This window comes from Diceros bicornis, chromosome 20 (assembly GCF_020826845.1).
Source record: "Diceros bicornis minor isolate mBicDic1 chromosome 20, mDicBic1.mat.cur, whole genome shotgun sequence".
In the NCBI taxonomy this organism is placed as follows: Eukaryota; Metazoa; Chordata; class Mammalia; order Perissodactyla; family Rhinocerotidae; genus Diceros; species Diceros bicornis.
In genome coordinates this window covers 12,170,860-12,192,289 of record NC_080759.1, presented here as the reverse complement: position 1 = coordinate 12,192,289, position 21,430 = coordinate 12,170,860, and the positions used below count along the sequence as shown (strand labels likewise).

General features: G+C 35.7%; 1 protein-coding gene across 2 annotated transcripts in view; it reads right to left on the bottom strand.

Annotated features, from left to right (window-relative positions):
- Nucleotides 1–9,266: 9,266 nt before the first annotated feature.
- SREK1IP1 (SREK1 interacting protein 1) overlaps nt 9,267–21,430 on the bottom strand; it is a 54,293-nt gene continuing 42,129 nt past the window's right edge. For both annotated transcript variants that reach the window (XM_058563999.1, XM_058563998.1), the window contains 2 exons: nt 14,084–14,156; nt 9,267–11,701 (listed from right to left, as the gene is read on the bottom strand). In XM_058563999.1, the coding sequence (XP_058419982.1) occupies nt 11,512–11,701; nt 14,084–14,156 (263 nt within the window). In that variant the 3' untranslated portion in view covers nt 9,267–11,511. The remainder of the gene's footprint in view (nt 11,702–14,083; nt 14,157–21,430) is intronic.

The following is a 21,430-nucleotide window of genomic DNA, read 5'->3' as shown; positions in this document are numbered from 1 at the left end:
GTTCGTAATGATATGTTTCAAAAATTCGCCATTCACAGAGCAAGACACAGCTGCATTTTTGATCATTCGATTAATTTATTAAACACCCACTAAGGTTTCTGATAGATTTTCATGTGCATAAGTTTACTTTCATTTTCTAATTAAGATGTTTCCAAATTACATGAAATTATGCTAATACTTCAGGAGAAATTAAAGAAGTTATCAATAACACAAATAAGCAAACTATCTCAGTGAAGAACAACAAGAAATTTTTGTCACATTACCAGCATTTCACAATTTTTGATACTTAGAGGCAGTTATTTTTATAAGAGATGGTACTGGATAGGTAAATCTTCAGGGAATGGTCTTATAAACTAGAGGTGGCATGTTCTTAAGTCTCTAGACATCAACCCATGGCTTTCTTAGAGGATTTGCTGGGCACACAAACAATATATTACCTTTATAAAAGCCAACATTCAATAACAAAATATATCACAATGTATAATCTGCATGATAAATATTTTCTGCATACCAAGGGATAACTGTAACAAAAATCCTTCACTGATAATGTTCCTAAGGAATTTCTATAATAAAAGTTATAAAACAAACAAGTTCTCTGGTCCCACCTAAGGCTCATACAGTAATACCACTTAGACATCTAGGAAATAAACTACAGTTCCTGCAAATTATAATTTCCATAAAAGATTTTTATTCATAAGTGTGATTTCAATTATAAGAACACAGACCTGGTTTTATAATGGAATTCAATAGGAAAAAGGATTAATTTTAAGCTGGCTCTGCTGAACACATCTACTGTGCTGTATAAAGTTTCCATAGTTGGAAGACTAGCCTTTCAAAATGTGCTGGATATAGCTTCTCTGGTCTGATAGAAAAAAAAAAAGGAATGTCTTATTGCTCTTGGGCATGCAAAGCTCAGGGTTAGAAAGTTTTGATCATTAGGCTGTCAAAATTTCAACCAGGAACTGGGGATATCTTCTAAACCAGCACTGTCCAGAAATTTCTGTGATGATGGAAATGCTCTTTCTATATCTGCACTGTCTGGCATGGTAGCCGCTAACCACATGCGGCTACTGGACACTTGAAATGTAGCTAGTGCAACTTAAGAAATGCATTTTCATTTTATTTATTTAATTTAAATAGCCATATGTGGCTGTACTGACAGCACAGTTTCAGGTCATTGTTAGAACTTCCTACTGCCTGTGATGGATTTCGTATTCAAAAACAGCATAATTTTGCCAGTGTTTAAATATTAAAATTTCTTAAAATTTAAAAGTTAGGGGAAATTCAATGTTAAAAAGTTAGAGTTTTATTAGGCACAATCACCAGCAGTAATTATTATTAATTTAAAGTTTAAAATAATTAACAGGTAATGAATCCTATCTCAATATTTAAGTTTGTATGCTGGGATTAATAAAAATTCTAGATATTTTGCTTTATGTTTAAAAAAATAAAATTTCTTAGAGTATGTGTGAAGTTTGAAAGTTAAAACATTTCCATCATAAAAGTGACATAAGAATTTTCATCTATTTTTGTGAAAGCACATAAAGCATTTGTGAGTACTTCTTGATCTTTTATCCAGCTTTGATTTAAAAGAAAAATCCCAGAAAATCGGCTATCTTGATACACAGATATTAATAATTATACTACTAATTAGATGTTGCCTGAGGTGAAAATCTAGGTTGAGAAAGTTTAGTTAAGGCACTGGTACAGTTCTACTTTTGTTGCTCACGGGCAAGGGCAGATGCCATAAATGACACAAGAAGCAGGAAACTTACAGACTCAGGGGCAGCAAAATGCTTGTGGTCTCCCAGACTCCTCCTAATCTGTGGGCCAGGCATACTGGGGCCACGCATGGCTGGATGCATCCTGGGTGCTCTAGGAGAGGCACCCCAATTCTCTGACACTCTGCAGATTCTTAGAAGAGTTGGGAGGAGACAAATGATGTCAGAAGGCTCTGGGATTATTGTCACACTGGCATAAGAAGCCTACTGTTCTTGAATGCCACCTGCCCAGGGAGACTGAATCCCAGCGCCGGTATCAGCTGGAATCCTTGAAGGGCTCCCGGCCGAGCCCGGTCACGTGAGGGAGAGCCACAGGCTCATCCAGTGGACCAACCGGTGTGTATCTCTGTAACTTGGAAGCAGTTGTGCTTCATAGATTGAGATAAAATATTAAAGGAAGGTTTATCAAATTACAGCACAGTCTGTACATTGAAAAATATATTTTAAAAGATTTATTTGGACCTAAGAAATACTAACATAGTGACAGAATTTGTCAGTCAAAAATAACCTAAAATAAAATTAAAAACAAAACAAGTGTATATATATGCACATAATTCTGGGGATGGGTCTGATAAAGACTACAATAACTTTGTGTTTTTAGAAGCCTTAAGTCACTGTGTAATTTTTGGTAATCAGATCTTAGAAAGAAAAGTGGGTGTAGAAGAAGAGTACAAATCATAGGACATAAAAGATTCAAATTATTTTCTAGGTGGCCTTCCAATGAGAGCAATTTCATCTTTTAAAAATTGTGGAATTAGATTATGAAATGGATGAAACCAAACCCCTATAAAAGTCATTTCTTTTCTTAAAACTCTCTCATGGTGTCTCATTGCACACAGATTAAAGTCCGAGCTCCCAAACACGGAACTTAAGACCTCCTTCTCTTGCTCCTGAGAACCTAGATGGTAGTCGATGCTTACCACTCCCTGCCTCACATAATGCTTGTCATTCTTGATACACACACCCCAGCTTTCTCTGTGCGGTCCTTGTTCACAGCACCCGCTCTGTCAGGATCTGCCGTAACTCCCACTCTCATCCTCAATCAAAATGCACTTGAGGCGTTACTTTCTCTAGGTAGCCTCTTCTAACTTCCCCAGACTAGGTTAAGTACCCCTCTGGGTTTCTATAAACTCATGTTCAGGTCAATTACTGCACTTATTACATAATGATATGTTCTGCTGTTTCTCCTACCAATTAAACTAAGAACCTCTTCAGGTAAGCAAATGAGTATTATTAACCTCTGTATTCCTAGCACTTAGCAGAGTGTTTGCCATGCTAGGCATTCAATAAATGTCTGTTGAAGAAAGGACTCAGTGGCATTTTTATCAACAAGCTTAATAACTCTTCAACCTAGTTTAATTGAAGGTGACGTAGGGTTATATAATTTTAGAAAGTGAGTAGTAAATACAGACACATAAAGTTGTTTAACTCCCCACTTATTGATGTTTTGGCCTCAGAGAACCAAAGATGTAAATGGGTATGTATTAACTGGGAAGAATTGCGAGATTTTAGCCAACAGATGATATGGAGAAAAGAAACAGGAAATTGTGTGTGCAGTAGGTCCATCGGCTCAAAAGCAATAGCCTGAAAGTGCTCAGGTAATCTGGTTACAGATAAAAATCTAACCGTAAATTCTGTCTGTGTCTAGTGAAAATGACATACATTGGGTGGTAAAGATGTAAATCAAATACCAATTATCTGCTTAAAGAAGCTGAATGTGCATAACTTCTATATTAATAAATTCAACCTTCATCATTACAGAATGCCAGCTGCTAATCTGTAATAATTTCTAAAATGAATACTATTACTTGAATTTTACTAAAATATTGATAATCATTATTATTAAGGACTGGAAGGGGTCTCAGAGATAATTTGGTACAATATTTTACAGATGAAAGACACCAAAGCCATGAAAAGCTAAATGACACTGTTGAAGGTCACATAGGTTGGTAGAAAGACCAAGACTTTGGGGATTTTTACCATTATTATTATTATTTTTAAAAATTTTTTGTTTATTGCAGTAACATTGGTTTATAACATTGTATAAATTTCAGGTGTACATCATTATACTTCTATTTCTGCATAGATTACATCATGTTCACCACCAAAATACTAATTACAACCCATCACCACATACATGTGCTGAATTATCCCTTTTGCCCTCCTCCCTCCCCTCTTCCCCTCTGCTAACCACCAATCCAATCTGTCTCTATGTGTTTGTTTATTGTTGCTATTATCTACTACTTAAGGAAGGAAATCATACAGTATTTGACCTTCTCCCTCTGACTTATTTCACTTTGCATAATACCTTTAGTGTCCATCCATGTGGTCACAAATGGCTAGAATTCATCGTTTCTTATGGCTGAGTAGTATTCCATTGTGTATATATACCACATCTTCTTTATCCATTCGTCCCTTGATGGGCACTTAGGTTGCTTCCAAGTCTTGGCTGTTGTGAATAACGCTGCAATGAACACAGAGGGGCATGTATCTTTATGCACTGGTGTTTTCAAGTTCTTTGGATAAACACCCAGCAGTGGAATAGCTGGATCATATGGTAGTTCTATCCTTGATTTTTTGAGGAATCTCCATACTGTTTTCCATAATGGCTGCACCAGCTTGCACTCCCACCAGCAGTGTATGAGAGTTCCCTTCTTTCCACATCCTCTCCAACACATGTTGTTTCCTGTCTTGTTAATTATAGCCATTCTGACGGGCGTGAGTTGTCATCTCATTGTAGTTTTGATTTGCATTTCCCTGATAGTTAGTGATTTTGAACATCTTTTCATGTGTCTGTTGGTCATCTGTATATCTTCTTTGGAGAAATGTCTGTTCAGGTCTTTTGCCCATTTTTTAATTGGGTTGGTAGTTTTTTTGTTGTTGAGATGCATGAGTTCTTTATATATTTTGGAGATTAAGCCCTTATCAGATGTATGGTTTGCAAATATCTTCTCCCAATTGTTAGGTTGTCTTTTCGTTTTGTTGATGGTTTCCTTTGCTGTGCAGAAGCTTTTTAGTTTGATGTAGCCCCATTTGTTTTTCTATTGTTTCTCTTGCCCAGTCAGACATGGTGCTTGAAAATATGTTGCTAAGACCAATGTCGAAGAGCGTACTGCCTATGTTTTCTTCTAGAAGTTTCATAGTTTCAGGTGTTACCTTCAAGTCTTTAATCCATTTGGAGTTAATTTTTGTGTATGGTGTAAGGTAAGGGTCTACTTTCATTTTTTTGCATGTGGCTATCCAGTTTTCCCAACACCATTTGTTGAAGAGACTTTCTTTTCTCCATTGTATGTTCTGGGCTCCTTTGTCAAAGATTAGCTGTCCATAGATGTGTGGGTTTATTTCTGGGCTTTCGATTCTATTCCATTGATCTGTGTGTCTGTTTTTGTGCCAGTACCATGTTGTTTTGGTTACTGTAGCTTTGTAGTATATTTTGAAATCAGGGAGTGTGATGCCTCCAGCTTTGTTCTTTTTTCTCAGGATTCCTTTAGCTATTCGGGGTCTTTTGTTGTTCCATATAAATTTTAGGATTCTTTGTTCTATTTCTGTGAAAAATGTTGTTGGAACTTTGATGGGGATTGCATTGACTCTATAGATGGCTTTAGGAAGTATGGACATCTTAACTATGTTAATTCTTCCAATCCAAGAGCATGGAATATCTTTCCATTTCTTTGTGTTTTCTTCAATTTCTTTCAGAAATGTTTTATAGTTTTCGGTGTACAGCTCTTTCACCTCTTTGGTTAAGTTTATTCCTAGGTATTTTATTCTTTTTGTTGTAATTCTAAGTGGGATGGTAGTCTTAATTTCTCTTTCTGCTACTTCATTGTTAGTGTATAGAAATGCAACTGATTTTTGTATGTTGATTTTGTATCCTGCAACTTTACCATATTCGTTTATTACTTCTAAAAGTTTTCTGGTGAATTCTTTAGGGTTTTCTATATATAAAATCATGTCATCTGCAAATAGTGACAGTTTCACTTCTTCCTTTCCAATTTGGATCCGTTTTCTTTCTTTCTCTTGCCTGATTGCTCTGGCTAGGACTTCCAGTACTGTGCTAAATAGGAGTGGTGAGAGTGGGCATCCTTGTCTGGTTCCTGTTCTTAGAGGGATAGCTTTCAGTTTTTCAGCATTGAGGATGATATTAGCTGTGGGTTTCTCATATATGGCCTTTATTATGTTGAGGTACTTTCCTTCTATACCCATTTTATTCAGAGTTTTTATCATAAATGGATGCTGTATCTTGTCAAATGCTTTCTCTGCATCTATTGATGTGATCATGTGATTTTTATTCTTCATTTTATTAATGTGGTGTATTACTTTGATTGATTTGTGGATGTTGAACCATCCCTGCATCCCTGGAATAAATCCCACTTGATCATGGTGTATAATCTTTTTAACGTATTGTTGTATGCAATTTGCTAGTATTTTGTTGAGGATTTTTGCATCGATGTTCATCAGTGATATTGGCCTGTAATTTTCTTTTTTTGTGTTGTCCTTGTCTGGTTTTGGTATCAGGGTAATGTTGGCTTCATAGAATGAGTTAGGGAGCTTCTCCCTCTCCTCAATTTTTTGGAAGAGTTTGAGAAGGATAGGTATTAAGTCTTCTTTGACTGTTTGGTAGAATTCAGCAGGGAAGCCATCTGGTCCTGGACTTTTATTTTTGGGGAGGTTTTTGATTACTGTTTCAATCTCCTTACTGTTGATTGGTCTATTCAAATTCTCTACATCTTCTTGATCCAGTTTTGGAAGGTTGTATGATTCTAAGAATTTATCCATTTCTTCCAGATTGTCGAATTGCTTGGCATATAGCTTTTCATAGTATTCTCTTATAATCTTTTGTATTTCTGAGGTGTCTGTTGTAACTTCTCCTCTTTCATTTTGGATTTTACTTATTTGTGCCTTCTCTCTTTTTTTCTTGGTGAGTCTAGCTAAAGGTTTGTCAATTTTGTTTATCTTTTCAAAGAACCAGCTCTTGGTTTTATTAATTTTTTCTATTTTTTTTTTTTGGTCTCTATTTCATATATTTCTGCTCTGATTTTTATTATTTCCCTTCTTCTACTGATTTGGGGCTTTGTTTGTTCTTCTTTTTCCAGTTCCTTTAGGTGCGTTGTTAGATTGTTTATTTGAGATTTTTCTTGTTTGTTGAGATAGGCCTGTATTGCTATAAACTTCCCTCTTAGAACCGCTTTTGCTGTATCCCATACATTCTGGCATGTCGTATTTTCATTTTCATTTGTCTCCAGGTATTTTTGATTTCTTCTTTGATTTCTTCATTGACCCAGTCGTTGTTCAGTAGCATTTTGTTTAATCGCCACATATTTGTGGCTTTTCTGATTTTCTTCCTATAGTTGATTTCTAGTTTCATACCATTGTGGTCAGAAAAGATGCTTGGTATTATTTCAATCTTCTTAAATTTATGAAGACTTGTTTTGTGGCCTAATATGTGATCAATCCTGGAGAATGTTCCATGTGCATTTGAAAAGAACATGTATTCTTCGGTTTTTGGATGGAACGCTCTCTATATATCTACTATGTCCATCTATTCTAGTGTGTCATTTAAGGCCAATGTATCCTTATTGATCTCCTGTTTGGATGATCTATCCGTTGGTGTAAGTGGAGTGTTCAAGTCCCCTACTAGTATTGTGTTACTATTTCCCTTTTTATGTCTGTTAATAATTGCTTTATATATTTAGGTGCACCTACATTAGGTGCGTAGATATTTACAAGTGTTATATCCTCTTGTTGGATTGTTCCCTTGATCATTGTGTAATGTCCTTCTTTGTCTCTTTTTAAAGTTTTTGTTTTAAAGTCTATTTTGTCTGATATGAGTACTGCTACCCCAGCTTTCTTTTCATTGCCATTTGTGTGGAGTACCTTTTCCATCCCTTCACTTTCAGTTTGTGCATGTCTTTAGGTCTGAAGTGTGTCTCTTGTATGCAGCATATATATGGGTCTTGTTTTTTTAATCCAATCAGCCACCCTGTGCCTTTTAATTGGAGCATTTAGTCCACTGATGTTTAAAGTAGCTATTGATAATTATGTACTTACTACCATTTTTTAACTTTTTTTTTCTCAGTGTTTTAGTAGTCCTTCTCTGTTCCTTTCTTCTTCTATACAGAATTGATGGTTTCTTTAGTTTGACCTCTGTCTGAAAGCTCTACTCTTTAACTCCCCTCCTCCCTCCTTTTATGTTTTTGATATCATATCTAACCTCTTTTTTGTGCATTTGTATCCATTATCCTCTTATCATGGAAATAGATAATCTTTCCTATTTGTGGTCTTCTCTTTTCCCCTTAAATCAGTCCCTTTAACATTTCTTGTAGCACTGGTTTCTTGGTGACGAACTCCTTTCATTTTTGCTTGTCTGGGAAATTTTTGATCTCTCTTTCCATTTTGAATGATAACCTTGCTGGGTAGAGTATTCTTGGCCGTAAGTTTTTTCCTTTTAGCACTTTAAATATATCATGCCACTCTCTTCTAGCCTGTAAGGTTTCTGCTGAGAAGTCAGCTGATAGCCTTATGGGGTTTCCTTTGTATGTAACTTGACTTTCTCTTTCGGCTTTTAGGATTCTCTCTTTAATTCTGGACATTTTGATTATGATGTGTCTTGGTGTGGGCCTCTTTGGGTTTATCTTGTTTGAGGCTTTCTGTGTTTCCTGTACTTGGATGTCTGTTTCCTTCCTTAGGTTAGGGAAGTTTTCATCTATTATTTCTTGAAATAAATTCTCTGCCCCTTTGTCTCGCTCTTCTCCTTCTGGGACACCTATAACACAGATGTTAGTGTGCTTGATGTTGTCCCAGAGGTCCCTTAGACTGTCCTCACTCTTTTTAATTCTTTTCTCTTTTACCTGTTCAGCTTGGGTAATTTCTTCTAGTCTTTCATCCAGCTCGCAGATCTGTTCTTCTGTATCCTATACTCTGCTTTTGAGTCCCTCTAGTGAATTTTTCATTTCCAGTATTGAATTATTCATTTCTGATTGGTTTTTTTTTTTTTTTTTAAAGATTTTATTTATTTATTTTTCCCCCAAAGCCCCGGTAGATAGTTGTATGTCGTAGTTGCACATCCATTCTAGTTGCTGTATGTGGGACGCGGCCTCGGCATGGCCGGAGAAGCGGTGTGTCAGTGCTCGCCCGGGATCCGAACCCGGGCCGCCAGCAGCGGAGCGCGTGCACTTAACCGCTAAGCCACGGGGCCGGCCCCCTGATTGGTTCTTTTTTATATCTTCCATTTCTTTGTTGACATTCTCACTGAGTTCATCTATTCTTCTCCCCAGATCAGTGAGCATCCTTAACACTCTTTGTTTGAACTCTCTGTCGGGTAGGTTGCTCATTTCTGTTTCACTTAGTTCCTTTTCTGGGGTCATTTTTATCATTAAATTCAGTTTTCTTTCTGCTACATACAACCTGACAGGAAATTTCACCAATTTTCTCCTAAAATACATTAGTGAGCTTTGCATCCAATCCCAATAATAATAACAAGATCACTTGAGAAGAAAATTATTTTAATAAAAATAAATGACTTTTATTCAGCTGAGATATTTCATAAACTATTCTCATATTATGAGAAATTTACTTAAGAATCATTCCAAGGTTGTTTCTTGGAGAAAAAAATGACTGAGTATTAAAACCTTTTAATTTGCATACTATATTACTAGTTATGGAAGGCTGAATTTTATATAACCCTTCTGAACCATTATTAATCGTGTCACCATTCAGGAAATAAAACTAATGAGTCAATTTATAATCTCTACAATTAACAGAAATAAAACTTACAAATAATTGGATTAACTCTGTTTCACTACAATTACTATTATTTTTAACCATGTTGCACATTCAGTGGGATAAGGCTATTCTTTTGCATGCAGCATTTTCCAAAGTTTTTTTTTTTTTACTTATTTTTTCCAGCTTGATAACTAAAGAACTGTATTTTCATAAAGTATAATTTTCAAAAATACATAAAATACAGCAAAGGCAAAACAAACCCTTAAAAACCTAACAGCTCTGTGTTTGTCTCCAAACAACTGACTGAACTATTTAAACAAGAGAATTTCCTTTTAAGCAGGCCAGACAACTAAATTAGGTTATAAAAAAGCTAGAAGTGTGAGTGAGAGCTTCCATGGCCATGATGCTTGAATAGCGGTGTGGGTGCAGCTTCCCTAGACTTTGAGCATGGTGAACGTAGGTCAAGAGGAGTTACGAGGCTCCCCCAGTCTTACTGAGGCCATGCCAGGCAGGGTGCTGAGTGAAGGAAGAATCAGTACAGCTTTCTAGCCTGTGAGGTTACATGTGAGGTTACTTACCTGATTCCACCATAATGAATTCACCTGCAGCCATGTCTGTGGGAGGTTCTCAATCTGAAAATTTATAACTGCACCACAGTGAGGTACTTGCAATCTTTGGTGGTGTGCCATGATAACTGATTGACTTTCGATGCTGCTACAGAAGTAAGTATTTAACTTATTGGGCATAGGGGATACCCAAGTGTTAAGCGTAACACTGATCATTGTGAAATTAAAAATGTAAGAAACATTTATATCTACATAATATGTGTTTGAAAATGCTTACTCATATAAAATTTCCATTGTTATATAAAAGCTTTCATGATGCAACTCTTAAATTTTAAAAAGTACAGAATAAAATTCCTAATCCTAAATTTTTGTCACTGCTCCTAACGTTTATGACTGAAGTAAAAGAGAAAAACACCCCAAACTGGTCATTGATGAAACTATAAAATCAGTGTGAAACCTCCTTCAAAACTACAAGTTATTTCAGACAAATAAATATATTTGTTAACATTTATAAAAATTTTCCACATTACTCATAGAAACAAGCTTCATAAAATTTACATACTGAATACAATAAAAATCAGTTCTAATGAAGATTTAGCTGTCACCCTCCTAAATAAAAAGTTCTGTGTTTGAGGTATCACTTTAAGATATGCCAATATGGCACATTTGTAAAACAACCCAGGAGTCTATCCTAAAAATCCTGCCCAAAACAGCATCATCTTTACAAGATTTACTAATAGGCTGAACTAGACTTGTCTTTTTAAAAAATGAAGAATTATTTTAATTGTTATAAAAACAAAGGAGGCAGGTACTAGAAACTCTGCATTTCATAAAACAGTGAAACTGTTAGAAATATTTTCATCATCTTCCTGCCGACACCGTTCATTTAAAAAGTCCTAGTCAAGACCAATAAAGCAGCCTCATCTCCTAAGACATCCAAAATACGGCTAGAGATTTTAAAACAACAGTGAAGAATTTCACTATCTTTATACATTATCATAGGATAAAAGTTTTCAGTGTTAAGAGCAAACCATTATCCCCTACCTCACTTTATACTGGAAGGTGGACACTTGATTCAGCAACACTCATTAACGGCTGGGTAGATTACCTGTGTTGACTGTAGTAAAGCCGTTTACAATCAACTTATGAATAACACTAGTCAGACACACAGAGATACGAATACCAAAAATGATATGTTTTGTATATACAAATATCCATACTTGGGGCATGGCAATCAAGTAATAAGACTGATTCAATACTTTATAGTTATAGCACATTAGAAATATATTGCCAGAGGATAATGGTCCTATACATGAAAAAAGTGTCTATATGGAAAAGGTTGTGATTTATTGCAAAGCATAATTATATAGCAGATTCCAAGGAAGGTCAAATAATTTTCAAAACCAAAATTTATATTTTAATGGCTTAGGCCAAAGTCTCAGTTACTTTTTGGAGATTTCAGAACTATTGGAGATGGAAGAATGCTTTTCCTTTTTTCTCTTCTTTTTTTCCTTTTTGTGATGTTTCCCCTTTTTTGATTTATTCTTTTTTTCTTTTTTCTTTTCTTTCTTCTGAGATTTTTGTTTCTTTTGTTTTGAAGTGTCCTCTTCAGTGGAACTGGATGAATAAGACCTATGGGCAATAATACATACTGACTGATAATTGTGTTTACAGCTGATAGGTAAATTTAAATGGGATTTGAACTGCCTTAAATCCTTCTTGGAGCAAGGTGGGGGTATAAACAAAAAAAACTCAAAATGTGCTTTATATATTTGTATTCTCTTAAAATGCTGAATTCAGAATTTTTGCTACTCTTTCACAGAAACTGGCAAAACAAATATCTCTATTCTGTTCAACTCTAGTAATGAGTTTTAAATTCAGTAAGGATAAAATGATTTTTCTGTGATTTTCAGTTTTTCTTCCTGTTGTACTCTTCAAAATCTTATAAGGCAAACAAAGTGGCATTTACCAAGCCTCATTATATACACAATTCACTTGTGTATGTAATAACTTGTTAGCATATTCTCTTAAAAGAACCACAAAAGGATGCAATTCTATGCAAAGGGCTATAATTGTACCTCAGGATAAATGGATGAAAGCTGAAAATTAGCAAAATAAAAGCACTTTTGTTAATTCTTTTGATTTTTCAAGTTAAAGTACTTGACTCCTCTAGATGCAGAGTAATACAGACGAACATTTCCAAAATAATTTTTACTAGTTACAGAAAAGACGGTTTTGAATGAATACTCTATATAAATGAGGATGATTTATTATTCTACTTTGTTTTTCTAATATTACTCTAACACTAAATTGGAAAAAAGCTGTAGAATTGCTTACTCTAATATTAAAAAGAAAAAAAAAGAAATAACAAAAACCAGAAAAAGCCATCTCTTAAGATTTTACCTGAAGAGGTGTGCAACAATTTACCTACACCCAAACCCCAAATACGTGTGACAAGACAGAAACAGAATTAATTTAAAATAAAAAAGGCATCTTAAGAGAGTGTTCAGTGATCTAAACATTAGAAGTTAAAGCCCACACTGAGAGACCTGACAGACACATGGGAGGGGAAAAACGCATGAGACTACCAGGTTGTGTGCGCAGAGCGGCTCCCGTGAGGTGCCTGACTGCCTTCCTCGCCCAGGGACTCCGAGTTTTCCCCGTTTCTGCAATGTTGTCTTCCTTTCTCTTCCTTGTCTACTTCCTAGACTTCTGGCCATTTCCTGAACTTATTTCCTCATATGTTCTCCTGCTCTCTCTTCAACTCGCTTATTCTCAACTCTTGTCTGTTTTCCTGTTTTAAAGACCCTGCTTGACCTCTGGAATCTGACTAGAGCTTCCTCTCTGCCTGCACATTTTTCCTTGCCTTTTTGGTCCTGGATTCTCATTTCTAGGGCAAATATTAGACTTTGGCACAACAACTCTATTAGGTGGCATTATCTCTGCTAAGTGTGCCCAGAAAAGTTCATTTAATTTCAGGCCCTGTCTGAGGTGAGGTCTGTGAGGCCCAAGGCAGAGAGGCTTGACTAAATAATCTGTTACTGTAAAATAAGCATATTAGAATTTGGAAGAAAATAGATAATCTCACTTTTCCTATAAGCAATCTACTTTGCTGTGCTAAAGCAAATGATTCAACAATACACGAGTCAGACTACACAGCACACTGGGCTCCACTTCCTATTATTATTTAACTCTCAACGCTCGAAAGTGAGCTAACTTTTCTAATTTATAAAATTAAATGTTAAAATGTATATTTTAAATGCTCTATAAAAACTACAAAGCGACAACACCTGATTTACAGAACCTACTCTGTCAGAGAACTAGGGTCCAAGCCAGACATTACTATTGCCAAGTGCCTTAAAAAATGTCACTATGTATATGTTTATTCTAGTATAAACGAAACTGCACTCATTAACCATGGAAAGAAGTTGCCTCTTCATTTTTGATTAATTTGTTTAACCAGTTAGTTGTTAAAAGAGTTGACAGTAAAAAGAGTTGACAGTCACTCACAGGTGACTAATGAGGGTTCTGAAAGACCTGAAGGAATTTTTAGCAAGACAAGTGAGAACATAAATCCTATTAATAAATTAATTTCTCAGCCATGGCAATGATATTTTGAGAATATAAATATTGAAGTGTCAACTTCATATATATGAGGACAGAATATATATGTGAAGAATTTAGACATATGTCCAATTAAAAGCTTAGCTGATGTTCTAAAACTTAAAATTCTAGAATATAAATAGAATACACAAAAGAAGGGGGGAGGGATGTTATTTATTTGTACCTTGATTTGCTCCAAAAAGAAAATTTAAGATGGCTGAGTGTTGACTTTATTTTTAATTCCTGACATGAAGGACTTTGTTATTTTACTGAAACAACTGAATATCTAACTGCCATTAAGAAAAAAATTAATGTTAAATTAATGGGATTATACATGAAAAATAAAATTTTATAATTTGTACTGGATACACAGTCCTCCTTTTTGAAAAGATAATGCTAAAAAAATACTACCTTTTCCTCTTCTTTTTCAACTTGATTTTCTCTTTGCTTTTTGCTTTTTTCTTCTCCTCTTCTTCATTTATTCCTGTGTGTTGAGGAGAAAGAATCAGGTCGTCATAAGTCTATATACTAATATAGTTTGTATACATTTCCTGATTTTGGTTGTGTGTTGGTGAATTTCATTGGTCAGGATATTGTACTTTTATTATAACAATTCCAAGATTTATTTTTTATTGAGGTATAATTGACATGTAACATTATGTTAGTTTCAGATGTACAACATAATGATTCGATATTTGTATATATTGTGAAATGATCACCACAATAAGTCTAGTTAACATCTGTCATCATACATAGTTACAAAAAAGTTTTCTTCTTGTGATGAAGACTTTTAAGATCTACTCTCTTAGCAACTTTCAAGTATACAATACAGTATTATTAACTATAGCCACTATGCTGTACACTACATCCCCAGGACTTATTTATTTCATAACTAGAAGTTTGTACCTTTTGGCCCCCCTTTACCCATTTTCTCCACCTCTGGCAACCACCAATCTGTTCTCTGTATTTATGAGCTTGACTTTTCTTTTGATTCCACATATAAATGAGATCATACAGTACTGTCTTTCTCTGTCTGACTTATTTCACTTAGCATAATGCTCTCAAGGTCCATTGACCACTTTTATTTATTAAAAACCTCATAAAAGTATTATATGCTTTTTATAAAAATTTCAACTACTACGAAGTACATTAAGTAAAAAATTCAAGTATTCTACTTCTAATTCCTACAGCAAATCAATGTCAACAATGTGGTGGGTACCATTCCAGTCCTTAAGAAGCAAAACAATAAAATCAGGTAGTTTGTTTAAATTTCTTTTTCAAACAAAATTGGGATCAAAGTATCCTAGGATCATGATGTAGGATCATGGGACAATAACAACAGATCTAAAATTTATGTCATCGGTTTTCTGGAATGAGAGGATACATACTATTTTTGAACTTTTGTTTTGTTTTGTTTTGGTTTTTGGTGAGGAAGATTGGCACTGAGCTAACATCTGTTGCAATCTTCCTCTTGTTGCTTGAGTAAGATTCACCCTAAGCAAACATCTGTGCCAATCTTCCTCTATTTTGTATGTGGGTTGCTGCCAAAGCTTGGCTGCCAATGAGTGGTGAAGATCTGTATCCAGGAACCGAACCTGGGCTGCCAAAGCAGAGCACGTCAAACCCAACCACTAGGCCACAGGGCTGGCGCCTGAACTTGTTTTTTTACATCTGTTGCCAGTCTTCCTCTTTTAGCTTGAGAAAGATCGTCCCTGAGTTGATATCTGTGCCAATCTTCCTCTATTTTGTATGTGGGATGCTTCCACAGCATGGTTTGATGAGTGGTATGTAGGTCTGCGCCCAGGATCCGAAGCAGCAAACCCCTGGGCTGCCAAAGCAGAGTACACGAACTTAAGCACTACGCCACTGGGTTGGCCCCCAAACTTGTTTTTTAAATATACAATTTGATGTGTATTCTTCTAGGCTCTCTCTCTATATAACCAAATACACACATACAATCACTTATACAAACATAATTACATATAAATCCTAAGTTTTTTTTCTCTTTTGAAAAATAGATTTGGCATATATAATATTTTGTGCAACTTATTTCTTTCACTTAACACTTTTTTGGATATTCAATTATTCTAACATCATTTGTTGAAAAGACTATCCTTTCTATACAGAATTGCCTTTTCACCTCTGTCAAAAATCAGTTGGACTTCTGCCTCTTAGAAGATGGACTGAATGTACTTTTCCTATTCCCTCCGTTAAGTACAACTAAAAACCCCAGACATTATAAAAATAAACATAAGAAGATTCTAAAAGGTGGAAAGGCAGACTAGCCAGGGATCTCAAAATCCAGAGAACAAGACAGTAGTGAGTTCCCTGGAATTTCTTTTTGCTTCATGTAGCCCAGGCTCGAAGAGGAAGAAACTGGCAACCCGGCAATGTCAACAGGTACAGACAAAACATCCCAACAAAAGCCTGCTCTCTGTAGCCAAAGGACCAAGAAAGGGACTGCCTAGTGACAGGAAACTTTTAGATAGTAACTGCCTGACTCCAGCCAAACATCACAGAAAAAACTGCGGCACCCCCCGCCACCCCAATGCCAGCAAAGGCTGAGTGGGGAATAGATTGACCCCCATGTGAGTCTGTGATGGGATGTCCCAATCTCTCTGCCTGGGAGGTCTAAGTAGGGAGCCAGGACTTTCATCCCCACTGACCAGTAGTTAGATCTCCACTAACAGTGTCAGTGGAGACAACATGGTGAGCCTGGACTTCCACCACCACCCAGCAGTAACGAGGCCCCCTCCCATCCATGCTGAAATATTGTCAGAAGAGATCTAATGAAAGTCAGGGCTTTCACCGTCACTCAGCAGTAATAAGACCACCCCCACCATGGGATACCATATAGGGCTACCCTCACCCAGCAGTAACAAGGAACCATGCCCTCCTTGGATGCTGGTGGAGGCTGAGTGACTTCTATCTCCACCTAGCAGTAACAGGTGGCATCCTCACTTTCCCTTCTGGGAAAATCAGATAAAACAGAAGGTCTAAAGAAAAGCCTGAGTTTAATAATATAATATAAAAATGTCCAAATTTCAATTGAAAAGTACTCATCAAATCAATAACCAGGAAGATCTCAAACTGAATAAAAAATGAAACAATCAGTAGATGACAACACTTTAATGAGAGAAATATTAGAATTATCTGAAAAATATTTTAAAGCAGCCATCATAAAAATGCTTCAATGAACAATTATGAACATGCTTGAAAAAAATGAAAAAATAGAAAGCCTCAAAGAAATAGAAAATCCAAAGAAGAATAAAATAGAAATTTTAGAACTAAAAATACAATAAACTGAAATAAAAAGCTCAGTGGATGGGCTCAACAGCAGAATGGAAGGCAGAATGAAGCAATAATCACTGAAGTGGAAGACAGAACAATAGAAATCACCCAATCTGAACAATGGAGATAAAACAGACTTAAAGAAAGGAACAGAATCTTAGGGAACTGTGGGACAATAACAAAAGATCTGATATTTAGGTCATTGGAGTCATGGAAGGAGAGGATAAAGAGGGCAGGGATGAAAAAGTACTTGAAGAAATAATAGCTGAAAACTTTGTGAGTTTGGCAAGAGACATAAACCTGCAGATTCAAGAAGCTGAGTGAATCCCAAACAAGATAAATCCATATCAAGACACATAATTAAACTTTTGAAAACTGAAGACAAATGAAAGCAGCCAGAAAAAATGATACATTATTTATAGGAGCAAAACAACTAGGAAGAAAGCAGATTTCTTATCAGAAAATATGGAAGCCAGAAGGAAGTGGCATAACATTTTTTAAGTGCTGAAAGAAAAGAACTGTCAACCTGGAATCCTCTACCTAGTGAAAATATTCTTCAGGAATGAAGAAGAAATCAAGACATTTTCAGATAAAGGAAAACTAAAAGAGTCTGTCACCAGCAGAGATACCCTAAAAGAATGGCAATAGGAAGTTCCACTAAATGGAAAGGAAATAATAAAAGAAGGAACCTTGGAACATCAAGAAGAAAGAACACAGCAAGCAAAAATGTGGGTATAATAGCCTTTCCTTCTCTTGAGTTTCTAAATTATGTTTGATGATGGAAACAAAAACTATAACACTGTCTGATGTGGTTCCTAATGTATGCAGAGGACATATTTAGGACAAGTGTATTGTAAATGCGAGACGGTAAAGGGACATAAAGAGAGGTAAGGTTTCTATGCTTCACTTGAACTGGTAAAATGACAATACCAGTAGACTGTAACATATTATGTATATATAATGTAATACCCAGAGCAATCACTAAAAATGCTACACAAAACACCATAGAAAAATTAATACTATGAATATATTCAAAGACACTACAGATGAATCAAAATGAAATTTTACAAGTGTTCAAGTGACACTATTGATGAATCAAAGCACTATAGATAATTCTAAAAAATTTCCAAGTAACCCAAAGGAAGGCAGGAAAAAAAAAACAGAAGAAAAAACAAAACAAACAGAAAGCAAATAATAAAATGGCAGAGTTAGCCCTAACATATAAATACTTACATTAAATTTTTTAAAGGATACCAATTAAAAGAAATTGGCAGATTGGTTTGAAAAACATGACCCATCTATATACTGTCTACAAGACTCTCATCTCAAATATAATGATATAGGCATGTTGAAAGTAAAAGGATAGAAATGGATATGTCACACAAACATTATCAAAGGAAAGCTAGAGTGGAAAGCTAGAGCTATATTTATCAGATAAAGTAGACTTCAAAACAAAGAAAATTACCAGTGAAAGAAAGGAACATTATATAATGATAAAAGCTTCAACGCACCAACAAGATGGAGCAATCCTAAATGTGTGTGTACCAAGCAACAGAGCTGAAAAATACATGAAGTAAAACTGATAGATCTGAAAGGAGAAACTGACAAATTAACAATGGTAGTCAGAGACTTCAACATCCCTCTCTCAGCAATTGATGGAAACTATACATAAAGTTATCAAGGACATAGAAGAACTCAAAAACACCATCAATCAACAGAATCTAGACAACATTTAAAATATACTCCACCCAACAAGAGGAGAATACACATTTTTTTCTCAAGTGCCTATAGAACATAGACTAAGATAGAATATATCCTGGGCCATAAAGCAAACCTCAACAAACTTAAAAGAACTGAAATCATACAGAGTACGTCTCTGTCTACAATGGAATCAAATGAGAAATCAATAACAGAGAGATAACAGAAAAATCTCCAAACACTTTGAAACAAAACAACACGCTTTTTTTTTTTATTGATGTTTTAATGGTTTCTAACATTGTGAAATTTTGGGTTGTACATTTTTGTTTGTCCAAAACCACATATATGACTCCCTTCACCCCTTGTGCCCACCCCCCACCCCCCACCCCTACTGCCCTGGTAACCACATCCAGTTTTCTCTGTCCATGTGTTGGTTTATATTCCACATATGAGTGAGATCATACAGTGTTTGTCTTTCTCTTTCTGGCTTATTTCACTTAACATAATACGCTCCAGGCCCATCCATGTTGTTGCAAATGGGACGATTTTGTCTTTTTTTATGGCTGAGTAGTATTCCATTGTATATATATACCACATTTTCTTAATCCAATCGTCAGTCGAGGGACACTTAGGTTGCTTCCACTTCTTGGCTATGGTGAATAATGCTGCAATGAACATAGAGGTGCATAAGCCTCTTTGGATTGTTGATTTCAGGTGCGTTGGATAGATTCCCAGTAGTGGGATGGCTGGATCATAGGGCATCTCTATTTTTAATTCTTTGAGGAATCTCCATACCGTTTTCCATAGAGGCTGCACCAATTTGCATTCCCACCAGCTGTGTATGAGGGTTCCTGTTTCTCCACATCCTCTCCAACATTTGTTGTTTTTTGTCTTGGTGATTATAACCATTCTAACAGGTGTGAGGTGGTATCTTAGTGTTGTTTTGATTTGCATTTCCCTGATGATTAGTGATGTTGAGCATCTTTTCATGTGCCTATTGGCCATCTGTATATCTTCCTTGGAGAAGTGTCTGTTCATTTCCTCTGCCCATTTTTTGATCGGGTTGTTTGTTTTTTTGTTGTTCAATTGTGTGAGTTCTTTATATATTATGGAGATCAACCCCTTGTCAGATGTATGTTTTGCAAATATTCTCTCCCAGCTGGTTGGTTGGTTGTTCATCTTGATTCTGGTTTCATTTGTCTTATAAAAGCTCTTTAATCTGATAAAGTCCCACTTGTTTATTTTTTCTTTAGTTTCCCTAGTCTGGGTAGGCATGTCATCCAAAACGATTCCTTTAAAACCAATGTCAAATAGTGTGTTGCCTATATTTTCTTCTATGAGTTTTATAGTTTCAGGTCTCACCTTCAGGTCTTTGATCCATTTTGAGTTAATTTTTGTGAATGGCGATAGCACATGGTCCACTTTCATTCTTTTGCATGTGGATGTCCAGTTTTCCCAACACCATTTATTGAAGAGACTTTCCTTTCTCCATTGCATGTTCTTAGCACCTTTGTCGAAAATTAGCTGTCCGTATATGTGTGGTTTTATTTCTGGGCTTTCAGTTCTGTTCCATTGATCTGTGTGTCTGTTTTTGTACCAGTACCATGCTGTTTTGATTACTATTGCTTTGTAGTATGTTTTGAAGTCAGGGATTGTGATGCCTCCTACTTTGTTCTTTTTCTTTAGGATTTATTTAGCTATTCGGGGTCTTTTGTTGCCCCATATAAATTTTAGTATTCTTTTTTCTATTTCTGTGAAGAATGTCATTGGGATTCTGATTGGGATTGCATTGAATCTGTAGATTGCTTTAGGTAATATAGACATTTTAACTATGTTTATTCTTCCAATCCACGTGCATGGGATATCTTTCCATTTCTTTATGTCATCACGGATTTCTTTCAATAATGTCTTGTAGTTCTCATTGTATAGGTCCTTCACCTCCTTGGTAAGATTTATTCCTAGGTATTTTATTCTTTTTGATGCAATTGTAAATGGTATTATCTTTCTGAGCTCTCTTTCTGTTAGTCATTATAAGCATATAGAAATGCAACTGATTTTTGTAGATTGATTTTGTACCCTGCAACTTTGCTGTAGTTGTTGATTGTTTCTAATAGTTTTCCAACAGATTCTTTAGGGTTTTCTATATATACAATCATGTCATCTGCAAATAGTGAGAGTTTCACTTCTTCGTTACCTATTTGGATTCCTTTTATTCCTTTTTCTTACCTAATTGCTCTGGCCAAAACCTCCAGTACTATGTTGAACAGGAGTGGTGAGAGTGGGCAGCCCTGCCTCCTTCCTGTTCTCAGAGGAATGGCTTTCAGTCTTTCCCCGTTGAGTATGATGTTAGCTGTGGGTTTGTCATATATGGCCTTTATTATGTTGAGGTACTTTCCTTCTATTCCCATTTTATTGAGAGTTTTTATCATAAATGGATGTTGTATCTTGTCAAATGCCTTCTCTGCATCTATTGAGATGATCTTTGGTTTGGTTTTTATTCTTTGTTTTGTTGATGTGATGTATCACGTTGATCGATTTGCGGATGTTGAACCATCCCTGCGTCCCTGGTATAAATCCCACTTGATCATGGTGTATGATCTTTTTAATGTATTGTTGTATTCGGTTTGCCAATATTTTGTTGAGGATTTTTGCATCAATGTTCATCAGCAATATTGGCCTGTAATTTTCTTTCTTTGTATTGTCTTTGTCTGGTTTTGGTATCAGGGTGCTGTTGGCCTCATAGAATGATTTAGGAAGTGTTCCATCTTC